General features: G+C 52.0%; 1 protein-coding gene across 3 annotated transcripts; it reads left to right on the top strand.

Moving 5' to 3' along the window:
* The first annotated feature begins 761 nt into the window (after positions 1–761).
* On the top strand, positions 762–2,229 carry LOC102019709. 3 transcript variants are annotated; one of them, XM_013513879.1, is made up of 3 exons: positions 762–1,208; positions 1,279–1,396; positions 1,736–2,229. In XM_013513879.1, exons 1-3 carry the CDS (start codon positions 1,029–1,031, stop codon positions 1,876–1,878), a joined length of 441 nt encoding a protein of 146 aa, XP_013369333.1. In that variant the 5' UTR covers positions 762–1,028; the 3' UTR covers positions 1,879–2,229. The 3 variants fall into 3 exon arrangements, with proteins under 3 accessions (XP_013369333.1, XP_013369332.1, XP_005384963.1); XM_013513878.1 differs by having other exon boundaries at positions 762–1,166; positions 1,279–2,229; XM_005384906.2 differs by having other exon boundaries at positions 1,279–2,229.
* The last annotated feature ends 11,567 nt before the right edge of the window (positions 2,230–13,796 follow it).

The raw sequence follows: 13,796 nt of genomic DNA, 5'->3' as shown, positions 1-13,796 counted from the left end.
CATTTTATTTACAGAATATACATGTGTATGTATCTGGGGATTAGTTGTTGTTGTTCTTTTGTCTTATTTTGTTTCTTCTCTTTTGGTTTGGTTTGGTTTGGTTTTGCTATGTAACCCAGGCTGGCCTTGAATTCAGGGCAGTTCTCCTGCCTCAGCCTCCCAGGTGTTGAGATTACGGGTGTGCACTACCACACCTTGCCTCATGTATATGTATTTGTGCCTGTGTCGGTATGTTTAGGAGTGTCTGTGGCAACATATGTGAGCAAATGCCTACATTAGTGTGTGAGAGAGAACCGGGTATGTTGCTTCACACCTGTAATCCCAACGCTGGGGAGGCCAAGGCAGGAAGAGGGTTGTGAGTTCCAGGCTGGTTTTACCTACACAATGAGATTCTGTCTCAGAGGGGGCAGGAAAGGGGTTGAATATGGGAGTGTTCTGGGGATTGAACCCAGAGCCTTCACACTGGGGGCTGGGGATTTAGCTCAGCGGCACAGCGCCTGCCCAGCTCGTGGAAGGTCATGAGTTCGATCCCTGGTACCGAGAAAAAAAAAAAAAAAAAAATCAAAAACAGAGCCTTCACACTGTTTGAGACAAGGTCTCGCTAAGTCACTAAAAATTGCCCAAACTAGACTCAAACTCTGACTTCTCCTGCCTGCCTCAGCCTCCCAGGGTGCTGGCTTATAGCGAGCCACCACACCAGGCTGACAGGTCTGGGTTTTTGGTCCTCCCCTCCTCTCTGCCTGGGTTACCCACTAGTTATGGTGTCTCTTGGGACTTCCTGAGCAATCGGATCTTCTGGTATCATAAAATCTCCATAGAGAGCTCACACTCTGGGGATAGAGAAACAGGTTGAAATTCTGACTCTGCCACTATGGGGCTTTAGTCGCCTGATTCAAAGCCTCAGTTTCACCATTTGTAAAACAGATACATGTGGTCAGTGGGTTTTGTTGCTGGATTTTGTTACTATTTTTTCTCCTCTGCCTGCTTCCTGCCCAAACACCAGAGGCCTTTCTGCTCTGGCCAAATTAATGACACCTTTGTTTGCTAAACCTAACATCTACCTCTTCTTCCAATCTGCTCAGCGAACAATAGCCAATCGCCCCGGACCTCCCCAGGACACACAGAGGATCGAGGGGACCAGCGGCCCTGCCGGGGAGGCCTTGGAGGTGGCTTTGCGCCGTGAGGCTCCTCTGCGCGCCGATGGGAAAGTTAGTAATGGGGCGGGGGGGGGGGTCCTTCCTCTAAACTGCTTCTCAGTTTGTGTATTTTAACCCACAGAATGCAAAGGTCCTAAAACAAGAAATCAGGCGAGGGCGGGAGTCCATTATCCGGCGTCCGAATGCGTCTCGGGGTCTGCGCGCCGCCCCGCGCAGTGCGGCCTCCCGGGATTCTCATGGTAATGAGGCGTCCATCTTCCCGTCTGCCCGCGCCCGGCAGCGCACAATGGGCCGGCTCCACCACCTGCCGGGATTTCCCAGGAAGGAGGCGGGACGGGAGAGCCGCCCTCCCCCGCCTGGCCCAGGACGCGGCAGTCCCGCCAGGCCCGGTCCTCCATGTCCCTGCCGCAAGCTGGAGTCGATGGCACCGAGTCCCGCAGGCCATGGTGGCGCGGCGGTGACAGCTCAGGACTGGGCTGCCGGCCAAATGGGGAGCCTCGGGGACAGAAGCCGCTTCGGGAAGGGGTGTGGCTCTGCTAGACCTTGTCTGGTTTTGTTTTTGTTTTGTTTTTTTTCAGTACCGGAATCGAACTCACGACCTTGCGCTGGCCAGGCAGGCTCAGTGCCGATGAGCAAAATCCCCAGCCCTGCTAGACCTTGTCTGGCCAGAGGCGGGCCCGGCTTCATCCCCAGCGCCACAAAGGAAGATAAGAGGAAATAAAAGGAGGGCTGAAGAGAAACTCCAGTAGTCACCGTTTTTTGAGGACCTTTGCCGAACCCAGCTGGCCGCCGCGCCTTACATCATTGTGGCAGTGTGTCCCCACCACAGCCTTCTCTGTGACACTATTGGGGTCCCCTTTGCAGAGGAGATGCTGAGTCCCCAGATCATCTGCCTGCCACGGTACAATAGGCCCGACGCAGCAGATTTGACCCAGTTTCACCTCACCCCAGAGTCTGAAATCTTAACCACCACATTATCACCCACGGTCATTATCACAGTTACCTGGTGTGATCAAAATACTTTTTTTATTTTTTGTCTTTTTTTGAGACAGCGTCTCGCTATGCAGTTCAGACTGGCCTTGAGCTCACTTTGTAGCCCAGGCTGATCTCGAAAGCTCAGTGATCCTCCTGCCTCAGCCTCACAAGTGCTGGGATTACAGGCGTTTGCCACCCCGCCCACTTAGTCAAAATAAAATCTTTAGAAAGATTAATGACAGTACAAAACACACTGCCGTGAATTCCCCTCAAAATACTCCCCCTGGCTTTGCACACACTTATCCCATTGTTCTTGCTGCTTTCTGAAGCAGTTCTGGAAGTCTTCTTTCTTGAGTGTCTGTACAAGATGTGATTAAAAATACAGTAAATGCAGCTGTCAAATGCCACCCAACAAACAGGCAGGCTTGTAAAAACATGAGTGTGTCCCCATCTACTTTACTCACTGGATCTGGTACCCTGCAACTTCTGGCTCTTCCCCAAAGTCAAAATGACCACGGCAGGTTTGTTTTGAAACCTAGCTGTTTTCAAATTTGTACTGCATTGCTTGATCTTTTTTTTTTGTTTGTTTGTTTTGGTTTTTGGTTTTTCTCCGGTACCGGGAACCGAACTCACGGCCTTGCGCATGCCAGGCAGGCCCTTTTGCCGCTGAGCTAAATTCCCAGCCCCTGCATTGCTTGATCTTTAAGTGGTGTTGGAATTGTTATTCTTGCTTGATTTGTACTCTCCAGGAATGCATACGCTTATTAACTAAATAGTATTCCCCAAATAAATACAATAATTTCACCTTGTTAAAAAATAGTAATAATTTTACCTTGTGATAAATGAAAGTGATTGGGGGCAGGATAGGAGCACTGACAACGGGCCTCTGGGAAGAGGGGATATTCTCCAATTGCAGCAAAAACAGAACATCAGAATCAATGCCTCTTCAAACGGAAACATGGAAATCACTGGAACACACACACCTCCGTTCCCCAATGCAAAACTACTTCTGCTCCTTGTCTGTTGTTTTTTTGTTTTTGTTTTTGTTTTTGTTTTTATTGGTCTTTTTGAAACAGGGTCTCACTATGCAGTTCAGGCTGACCTTGAGCTCACTTTGTAGCCCAGGTTGGTCTTGAACTCGAAACCATTCAACTGTCTGAAGCCTCCAAGTGCTGGGATTATAGGCCACCATGCCCGGCTTCCTGCACCTTGTCTGAATCCACATCCTCCTGCTGCACCAAAATATTCAGCCAGAGGGTACTTCAAGGCATTGATGAGTGTAAGGAGGAAATTAAGGGTGGTTTTAATTTTGTTGAGTGCTAAATATATTTCCAAATGCTCTGTAATGAATATATGTTACCATTTTAATCAGCTCTAATACAAGGAATATGTCAGTAGAGAAAGGCAAAAGATTTAGAAGTATAGCCATTGGGGGCCAGGGATATAGCTCAGTGGCACAAGTGCCTGCCTGGCAAGCACAAGGTCCTGAGTTCGATTCCCAGTACCAATTTAAAAAAAAAAAAAAAATGCCGGGCGTCATGGCGCACACCCGTACTCCCAGCGCTAGGGAGGCTGAGGCAGGAGGATCGTTCTGAGTTCAAGACCAGCCTAGGCTACAAAGTGAGCTCAAGGCCAGCCTGAACTGCATATCGAGACCCTGTCTCAAAAAGACAAAAAAAAAAAACCACTCCAGAGGGAGAGGTAACATAGTAGAGCCAACAAAAAGAAGTCCACCTTATGGCCTGGGGATGGAACTTAGTGGCAGAGTGCTTGCTAGCCTGTGTTGGGCCCTCAGTTCAATCCGTCAGTCCCTACCACCAGCGCTCGCTTCGGCAGCACATATACTAAAACTGGAATGATACAGAGAAGATTAGCACGGCCTCTGCGCAAGGATGACACGCAAATTCGTGAAGCGTTCCATATTTTTAATTTTGTATATGTGTATACAGGATAGTTATCATAATTGTTCCACTGTCTTCTATTTCTTTGCTGAAAGAAACTGTTAATGAGTCCTTGATTGGTCAATATTGCATGTCTCTATTTGTTTTCATGAGAAACCACTTTGACAATATCAGTATGTAATATAACAAGCATTGTTAATTTCCTACCACTTTGTTTGTAACTGTATTGTCTGTACTGTTCTTTTGCTATTTTGTAAAAGGTTGTCTGTCTGTTAATGTTTTCCTCCTTTTATTTTTAAAAGAAAAAAAAATCAGAAGGAAAATTCAAAAAAAGAAAAAAACCCTACCACCATTTAAAAAATAAAGTTCAAAAAAAAAAAATAAATAAAGTTCACTTTAAATTTGAGCCGCCCACATGAGCCCACATCCCAAACCCCGAGGTCACTACTAAACATCCTGCTAGGGTCTCTGTGCCTTAAATAGTATACCCTAGGGCTGGCGTGGAGCTCAGAAATAGAATACTTGCCTAGCAAGAGACCCTTGGTTTGATCCCCAGCACTGAAAAAATAAAATCTCTCTTCTTCCCCTCTACAGTATTGTTTCCTAATGAGATATAAGCAAATACTACAAATATAATTTCTTTTTCACTGAACTACATTCCTAGCCTTTGGGTTTTTGTTTTGAGACAGGTCTCTGCAACATGTGGCAATCCTCCTGCCTCAGCCTCCCAATTGCTGGGATTATAGGCCTGTGTATGCCACCACAATGCCTGGCTCTACCCTCTGCGGTTGTTTGTTCGTCTGTTTGTGACAGGGTCTCACTAGATCACTGGGTTTCCTAGACTGGACTGGAACTTGGGATCCTCCTGCCTCAGCCTGGGATTGCAGAGTGCTAAGATTCCAGGCACATACGTTTTCAAACACAAGTGATGGTGATCTAGGCATACTGCTCTGCAACTTGTTTTATTTCCAAATAGAGCACCCTGCCGGGAGTGGTGGCGAACACTTGTAATCCCAGTACTTGGGAGGCTGAGGCAGGAGGATCGTTGTGAATTCAAGACCAGCTTGGGCTACAAAGTGAGCCAGCCTGAACTGCACAGTGAGACCTTGTCTCAAAAAGACAAAAAAAAAAAAAAAAAAAAAAAAAAAAGAGCACCTTGAAACACAGTTTCCTCATCCACTATTCTCCCAATATGATGCTGATGAGGACAATGACTGCAGTGCTAAGGACTGAACCCTGGGACTCTACAACTGAGTTACAGCCACAACCCTTTTTATTTATTTTGAGACAAGTACTCACTAAGTTGCACAACCTAGCCTTGAACTCGCAATCCTCCTGTCTCAGCCTCCTGAGCAGAGTAGTAAGGATTAGAGTAGAGGCTATGGGTCACCCTATTCTTCACTTCCCTTTACAGCTTCCTAGGCAGAACACTGTTTTTCTGAGCAAAGCTCAGGTGGACAGATGGGTCTTTTCCAACCAGCTGCTCGTCCTGTACATACATCAGTCCACATGGCAGCTGGGAGGGTACAGCCTTAGGACAACTTCCTGAAGGTGATGGTGAAGCCCTAGCACCCCTGGGACCAGGAGGAGACCACAGCTCGTTCTCCTTTCAGTGGAAACTGAGGGGGTCCCCCTCCGCTGGTCTCTGTATATACACTGCGCCTATCCCTCCCACGTCCTTCTGTCAGTGCCACAAACAGCGGGTCCTTTTCAAAGAGAACATATCAGGGGCAGGGATATAGCTCAGTGGCACAAGTACCTGCCTGGCAAGCACAAGGTCCTGAGTTCAATTCCCGGTACCCCTCCCAAAAGAGAACATATCAAACTGGCTGCATTGTAAAAGCACATCAAATTGATCTGGGAACCTTAATACACTGATCTAAACCAACTGCTGCCCTTCAAACTGAAAGGTGCACCTGGGGATCATAGGGCCATGCCTCACACACCAAGGGGTAAGGACTGCACCCACCGCATCCGGCTGGCTGAGATTTCACACCAGGAGTTGAGGACCCCAATTTTTCTGGGTCTTAAACTGCCCATGACTCCAGTCTCACCCAGAGTCAAGGACAGGGCCCTCACTGCAGTCACACCCAGGGTTACAGGAGCCAGTCCACCCCCACCCCACAAGTCTCCCTGCCCTCATTTCCTGCTGCCTTCCTCCTGGCTCACATGGCCGTTTACTTGTTCATGCCAGAGAGGCACACCTCTGCCTCAGGACCTTTGCACTGCCTGTGACTTCTGCCTGGGATGTTTCTTTTCCTGAATAGCAGAGAGAAGAAACACATTATTTAGGGGCTGGGGATTTAGCTCAGCAGCAAAGCACCTGCCTGGCAAGCACAAGGTCGTGAGTTCTATTCCAAAACAAAAAAAACCACATTATTTACTGAAATATCCCTCTCTCAGGGAGGCCTGTGATGACCTCCACTACTCCATGTAAGATCACAGCTCATCCTAACCTCTAGCCCTCCTTACCCGCTGCTTTCCAGACTTACGTTTCTTCAGTGTCGATCACCAGAGGATCCCATATACATACAGCATTACTCTACTGACATCATCCCCGTAATAAAAACCGCGCTGGGAGACACTTCTCTGGGGTTCAAGGAAGAATGAGGGGTGCCGGATGCTTAGCACACAGGACGCCGAGGGGCTATGGTGCACAGGAACCACTGGCCGGCGAGCCCCAGGCCCCCACGCAGCCCTGCACGCTGTTTGCCGCGACCTCGCGCCAGTGTCTAGCTTCTCATCCCGGCCCACCACCATCCCCACCCGGTCGGTCCACAGGCCTCACCCGGAGGCAGTTCTCAGAGCAGACGTGGGCAGGGGCTGAGGACCAGAGAGGCAGCGCTGACCGGCCGGGTGAGCGCTCAGACCAGATTCCCGGGTGGCGATCACTGGGTTCCCTTCCAGCGGCGAGGGCGGCGGGAGGCAAAGGGCCTGACCCGGCTCGCCTTCCTCGCGGCCGCCCCGGGCAAGGGTGGGGGAGCCGGGTTCCCAGCCCCCACCCTGCTACCGCGAACATCTGGCCACGACGTCTGCCCTTCCCCTTGGCGGAGCGGCCCAGCCCGGCTCGCACCCATCTGCCGCCCCGGCCCCGCCCATCTGTGCGCCCCTCCCCCCCGGGGCGGTCGCGCGTTCCCACGGCCTGGCGCTGGAAGCGGCGCCCATCTGCCCGGGTGCACGGTCCTGGGGGCCTCGCGCTCTGTTCTAGCCCAGAGCCCGCAACCCGCCGGCCCTGCTGCCTGCAGACCTGCTCGGCTCTAGGCCAGCGCTGCACCAGCGGGGGATCGATCACTGAACCACACCGCCAGCCCCCTTTTATTTTGAGGGAGGGTTTCATCCGGCTAGCTCAGAATTAGGCTTTTTGGTTTTTTGGGTTTCTTTGAGGCAGAGTTTTGCTTTGTAATTCAGGCTGGCTTGAACACTAGGTAGCCCAGGCTGGCCTGGAAAGTGCGACGATACTCTTGCCTCAGCCTCCTGAATGCTGGGATTACAGATGTGCACCACCAAGCCCGGTTTAGCACCGAAATTTTGATCCTCCTGCCTCAGCCTCCAGGATCGCTGGGGTTACAGTCAGGCACTACCGCAAGATCCTCCTTTGCTTTCTCCAAGGCTATTTGTCATTCACGCTCACTCTTCAGTTAATGCACGACTTTGGCACACGGTCTTCTCTGCCCTATTATGTTTTACTACACATAAATGTATTAACACAGTTTGTGTGTGGGTTTTTTGTTTTGTTTTGTTTTTGTTTTGTCTTTTTGAGACAGGGTCTCGCTATGCAGTTGAGGCTGGCCTTGAGCTCACTTTGTAGCCCAGGCTGGTCTCGAACTCGCAATGATCCTCTTGCCCCAGCCTTCTGAGTGTTGGGATTACGGGCGTACGCCACCACGCCCAGCTTGTGTGTGTGTTTTTAATTTATGCTTTTAAAGAAATCACTGCATTTCCCCTAAGCAGCATATCTGTGCCTATCTAGCAGCATACACGGATGCCTAGCGCATTCCGTCTCCCCCGCCGCCACCCGCCCCCCCTCTCCCCGGTTATTGGGAATTGAACTCACAACCTCATGCTTGCCAGGCAGGCGCTGTGTGGCTGAACTAAATCCCCAGCCCCATAGCGCATTCCTATTACACGCTGCATCCGTGGCCACTGTCTGCACTCGGTCCTTGGACGGGAGGTGGCTGTTCATTGCTGCTGCTGTGATGGTGGTGTGTGCGACTGTGGGAGCGCACTGCTGGGTCAGAGGGTGTCCCAATGCTCACTTTTACTCTCTGTTGCCACATGAGTTCCGAGTAGTCGTACCCGTTCACACACCCACCAGCAGGGGAGGAGAGCTGCCATTCCCCACATCCTTCCGGCAGTTCCTACTATCAGACCTGAAAGTTGTCGCCAGGGTCAGGGGGCGGTTGTCCCCTGCAGACTTGCCAGGCATGCAAGCTGCAAATGCAGGGTTTCAGGGACACACGCGAGCGCGCACGTGCCTGTTTTCACCCCTCTGGGCGGTGGTCTCCCTGGGTTACCTCCTGCCCAGTGTCCCTGTCCTTCCCCATCACAGCCCTGGGAAGGCATGGGAGTGCTGCCCACATTTAACTCCTCAGGCTGAGACCACATCTGTAGGGCCACTGGACAGGCTTCCAGACACACAAAGGTGCTACAAATAGCGTCCTTGGGGAAGGCTTGCTCTGTCCAAGGTAGGGACTCCTCTTCTTTTTTTTCTCTTTTATTTCTGATAGTGGGAATTGAACACAGGTTCTTTGCACTGAGCTACATCCCAAGTCTTCTCCTTTAAAATTTATTTATTTAGAGATAGGGTCTTGATAAATTGCTAAATTGCTCAGGCTATCAACCTTGTAGGGGCTGGGGATTTAGCTCAGCAGCACAGTACCTGCCTGGAAAGCACAAGGTCGTGAGTTTGATTCCCGATACCAGAGAAAAACAAAAACAAAAACCTTGCAATCCTCCTGCCTCAGCACCCCCAGAGTGTTGGAATTACAGGCATGAGCCACCAGTCCTGGTCCCAGTTCCTCTTTCTAATCTGTACAAGGTGTCCTCTTGTGAGGGCAAAAGCCACCAATGAGAGCATCTCTTTGTGCCCAGCATGTGGATCCAGCAGCCCAGAATTGACCACCCAGCTGCTGTTTATTTCCAGTTGGTTCCACCCACCTGAACAGTTTCCCCAAAGCATGGACCTGGGCCTTGTGTTCCCCAGTGCACCTAACCTAACCAAGAGCAGGTGGACAGTACTTGTTCACAGAATGAATGATTGGCATTTATGATTCTAAAGTTCTGAAACTCAAGGGTGGAGTATATGCCCAGGGTTTTAACAAAGGTGACTGCTAGGAAAGACAGAAGAGCCACTCATCCAGTAACAGCTAGTATCAATGGGCATGGTGGTGTACACCTGTAATCCCAGCTACTCAGGAGGCTGAAGCAGGAGGGTCACAAATTCAAGGCCAGTCTAGCCAACTTATTAAGGTTCTGTCTCAAAATTTATTTATTTATTCATTTATTTTGTCTTTTTGAGACAGGTTCTTGCTATGCCGTTCAGGCTGGCCTTGAGCTCACTTTGTAGCCCAGGCTGGTCTTGAACTCACAACGATCCTCCTGCCTCAGCCTTCTGAGTGCTAGGATTACAGATGTGCGCCACCACACCCGGCTTCTGTCTCAAAATTTAAGGGCCTAGGGCTGGGGATATAACTCAGTGGTACAGCACCTACCTGACAAGCACAAGGTCCTGAGTTCTATTCCCAGTACCAAAAAAAAAAAAAAAAAAATTTAAAGAGCTAGTGGTGTAGCTCAGTGGTAGAGTGCTTGCCTTGTATGTGCAAGGTCCTGGTTCAAGCCTCAGAACTCAAAAAAAGAAAAAGAAAAAAAAAGTGCCTACTAAATGGTGACTTTGCCAGGAGCTGCTCTGAGCCTTTTTCCCCTGACTTAAGTCTAACAACCCTCACAGAGGTGAGAGCTCCTACCATGCTCGCTCCTGGACAAGACCCTGAGACAGGAAGATGTGAAGTCACTCAGTCCTGTAGCTGGATGCCTGGACCCAGAATGTGAAACTGGGGCTCTCTGGCCTTCTAAGAGAACTCTCTGCTGCTCCTGAGGAAAAAGTCCCTATGTCCTTCACTGTTCCTGGGTGTCTCATCTTCCTTTCATTTTTTATTTTTTGGTATTTTTGAGACAAGTTCTCACTATGCAGTTCGGGCTGGACTTGAGCTCACTTTGTAGCCCAGGCTGGCCTCGAACTCACAACGATCCCCCTGCCTCAGCCTCGCAAATGCTGGGAATACAGGCGTGCACCACCACGCCCAGCTCTCATCTTCCTTTCAACCAGGACACCACTGCCTTTGCTTCAGCCAAAAAAAAAAAAAAAGACAATACTTTAAAAAAGAAAACGTAGGAAGAGGTTGTCATGAGTCACAGTATTTGAGAGTATATCTGTGCTTGCAGCCTGAGAGGAGGGTGTAGCTGGAGGTGCCACCCCCTGGTGACAGGGTACTCAGGGTTGGGTGTGGCAGGGAGGGGAGCCTCTGCAGGCCAGGCAGGGAGTTGGGTGGGTCCTGAGAGACTCACCCTCAGCTGGTTCCTGGGTTCCGGGCCCTGGGGCAGTGTAGGGAGCCAGGTGTAAGGGAGGTAGGTGAGTCAAAGGAGGGCCCAGCTGGGTGCCAGGGGTGGAGGGACATCTGGAGCCTCCTGTCCATCCCCAGTGGGCATAAGGGAGGCCACTGAGGCCGCTACCTGGAAGTCTCTTGTCCCACCTCCCTCATCCCATCTCAGTGGTTGCTGGGGGGAAGTGGTCTGGCTGGCCTTTGCCTAGGGTGTGGCCAGGTGGCCTGGGGGCACCTCTGGCTGTGGCATCAGCCTCTGTGGCTGCCAGGGTCAGACCAGCTCCCACACCTGCACCCTGGGCAGGGTCTGGGCCTGCAGACGTGGGTGGTACGCTAAGGTTGGGGCACTGTGGTTGTGTCTAGGTCTTCTGCACTGAGTGCGTCAGGGGTGGGGGTGTCAGCACTGAGGCCGTGAGGTGGGGTCAGGGCATAGGAGGTCTTTGCCCTGGCACAGTGGGTGCCTGCTGGGCCTGAGCATCGAGCACAGGCACCCGGGGGGAAGTGGCCTCATCCTTTCTGCTTGGTTGTAGCCTCCAAAGCTGCAGGTACGTGTCTCTGCAAGGGGTGAGGCCATACTGGGTCAGTGTGCGTGTGCCGGGATGTTCAGTGTGCTCTAGTGCAGGGTGCACGTGTCCGTGTGCTGCTGTTGAGGGCATTACCGCCAGTTTGTCACATTCCATGTGCACTGGGGTGGTGTGCCGGCCGGCTGTCGTGCTCCACTGTGCTGGGCGCCTAGCAGGTCACCCTGCATTGGCATTGCTGCTGTGCTGGTTGGACTGTGTGTGCTGTGTTGGTTGTGCATGTGCGAGCATGTATGCACCCTCAGGTGTGTATGGCCAGGGGTGTCTGTGAACCTTGCAGGTCTGGCCTGTACTCAGTGACCCATGATGCGAGCTCGCTGGGCCTTGGCTCTACCCAGCTGCTGCTGAGACCTGGGAGGGGGGCCGGGCCCTCTGTCAGCCTCAGGAAGCCCCACCCGCTGGTCTGCAGGGACCCGGGAGGGGCCCGACTGCCAGGCTCCTGCCTCCTGTCCATTGTTCCAGGGCCTCTCTGGAAAACAGGATGGAGGGGCAAAGGTGGATCTAGGCCTGGGGCCCACAATGCCTAAAACAACCCAGAAACCCAGCGAGACCTGAGGCTGGGGGCTGGCTGGAGCTTCCACATTGCAAACGGAGAAACTGAGACCCAGAGTGAGTAAGAGTCTTGCAGAGCTCCCACAGCCTGACAGAGGCACTGGGTCATGCCCTCTGCGCCCCGAGTGACCGTACACAGCTCCTGCTGAGTTTGGGGGGTGGGAAAAAGAGACTCCCAAGTCCCAGAGGGAAAAAACTGCCCATACTGACTCCCATTTCTGAGTACCAAATACTGAAATGTCCTAACTATGGCTTAAATTCAAACCTTGTCCCCATTCTGCACATGAGGAAACTGAAGCCCTTTATTTAACTCATACTACCCTAAATATTACTCTGCTCCAAGTACTATTCTGTGTGACCTTAAGCAAGTTGCATAACCCCTCTGGGCCAGGCCCTGGTTCAGTTCTGGGACACAGCAGCGACCCAAGGAACCATGGGCCCTGCTTTTTTAGAGCTCACCGCCTGGGGAAGAAATGGAGGAGTGGGACAGGGAATGGACAAAATGGCAGGAAACAAAGATCATTTCACATGGTAATAAATATAATGAATAAAACCAGGACACTGAAAGAAAATAGCCAAGAGGGTCTGAGAAGGCAGCTGAGAAGGAGCTTTGATCTGAGACTCGAAGGATGCAGTTTAGCAGGGCATCCTGGCACACACCTATTATCTCAGCTCTTTGGGAAAGTGAGGCATGAGGATCATGAGTTCAAATCCTGCTTGGGGAACTTAGTGAAGCCCTGTCTAAAAATTTTAAAAGGGCTTGGGGAGGTAGAGCACCCCTGAGTTTGGCCCCAGAAGAGGGACAGGGGCGGGAGAAAGGAAGAGGAAAGGAAGAAGGATAGGCAGGGCAGAGGAATGAAGTCTTACAAAGACCGGGTTAGTGTTTCAGGTGGAAGGAACAGCAAGGGCAAGGGCCCTGAGGCAGGACCCAGCAAGTTCTGTAAAGGAGGCCAAGCCACTGGTAAGAGGGCAGGGTGGGAGGAGCTGGCTTGGTGCTGGCAGAGGGGCCACAGACACAGGGAGGAATTTGGGTTTGAGGCTCAGTGAGATGCAGAGCTGGCTGGGCTGGGGCTGGGGGAGCTGAACTGTGGTCTCCAGTTACGGGGGCGGGGGGCAGCTGGAGCCCAAGGCCTCTCCCACGCAGCCCTGCAGTCCCAGCCCAGAGGCGCCGGCCTGGCGGCTGGAAGGCTGCAGTGTGGGCACATCTGGGGAGCAGCTGCCGGCAGGGCCAGGGTGGGTCACGTGGCACGGGACAGGCCCGCCCTGGAGCCTCCAAGGCCAAGGCTGGGGAGGGGCAGGGAGGAACATGCCTGATGGGAATGTGCGTCAACGGGGGCAGCTCCGTGCTGCAGTGTAGCCCTGAGTGCATGCCAGCCCCTGCCGCAGGAGGGGGCTCCCCGGGGGCCCTGTGACCTCCTCTCTGTGTGATCCCGAGGAAGTCACTCTCCTGCTCCAGGATTCCGTGGCCACAGCTGTCAAGGGCACAAGACAGCACTGCCCACTCCACGGGCTGTTTGTTTCTCAGTCAGGGCTTTCACTGAGTGCCTCCTGGTGCCAGGCCCTGCACAGGCTCCATGTGACAGTGCAAGGACAGCTGCGGTCCCTGCCCTCCTGAGCTCACCCTCCTAGGTTAATACCTGGATCCCTGCCCGACGCTGAGAACACACAGTCCATGTGAGCCACTTGCCTGGGGAACTGGAGGCCGGAAAGGCTCCAAGGAAGGCAGAGAAGCGCGGTGACAGAACCATAAGGAAAAGCAATGCCCGCTAGGCGTGGTGTGCATGCCCGAGCAAGACACAGTCTTTAAAAGAATAGCCAGGTGTGGTGGCACATGCCTGTAATCCCAGCTATTCTAGAGACTGAAGCAGGAGAATTCAAGGCCAGCCTGGGCAGTTTAGCAAGGCCCTGTCTCAAAATGAAATAAAATAATAAAAGAAAATCTCTTAGGGCTGGGGCTTTAGCTCAGTGGCACAGTGCCTGCCTGGCAAGCACAAGGTTGCGAGTTCGATTCCCGGTACTGGAAAAATAAAA

This window comes from Chinchilla lanigera, unplaced genomic scaffold, assembly GCF_000276665.1.
Source record: "Chinchilla lanigera isolate Chin_1 unplaced genomic scaffold, ChiLan1.0 scaffold00021, whole genome shotgun sequence".
NCBI classification, from domain to species: Eukaryota; Metazoa; Chordata; class Mammalia; order Rodentia; family Chinchillidae; genus Chinchilla; species Chinchilla lanigera.
The sequence above is the reverse complement of the archived record's forward strand: the minus strand, read 5'-3'. Positions and strand labels throughout refer to the sequence as shown.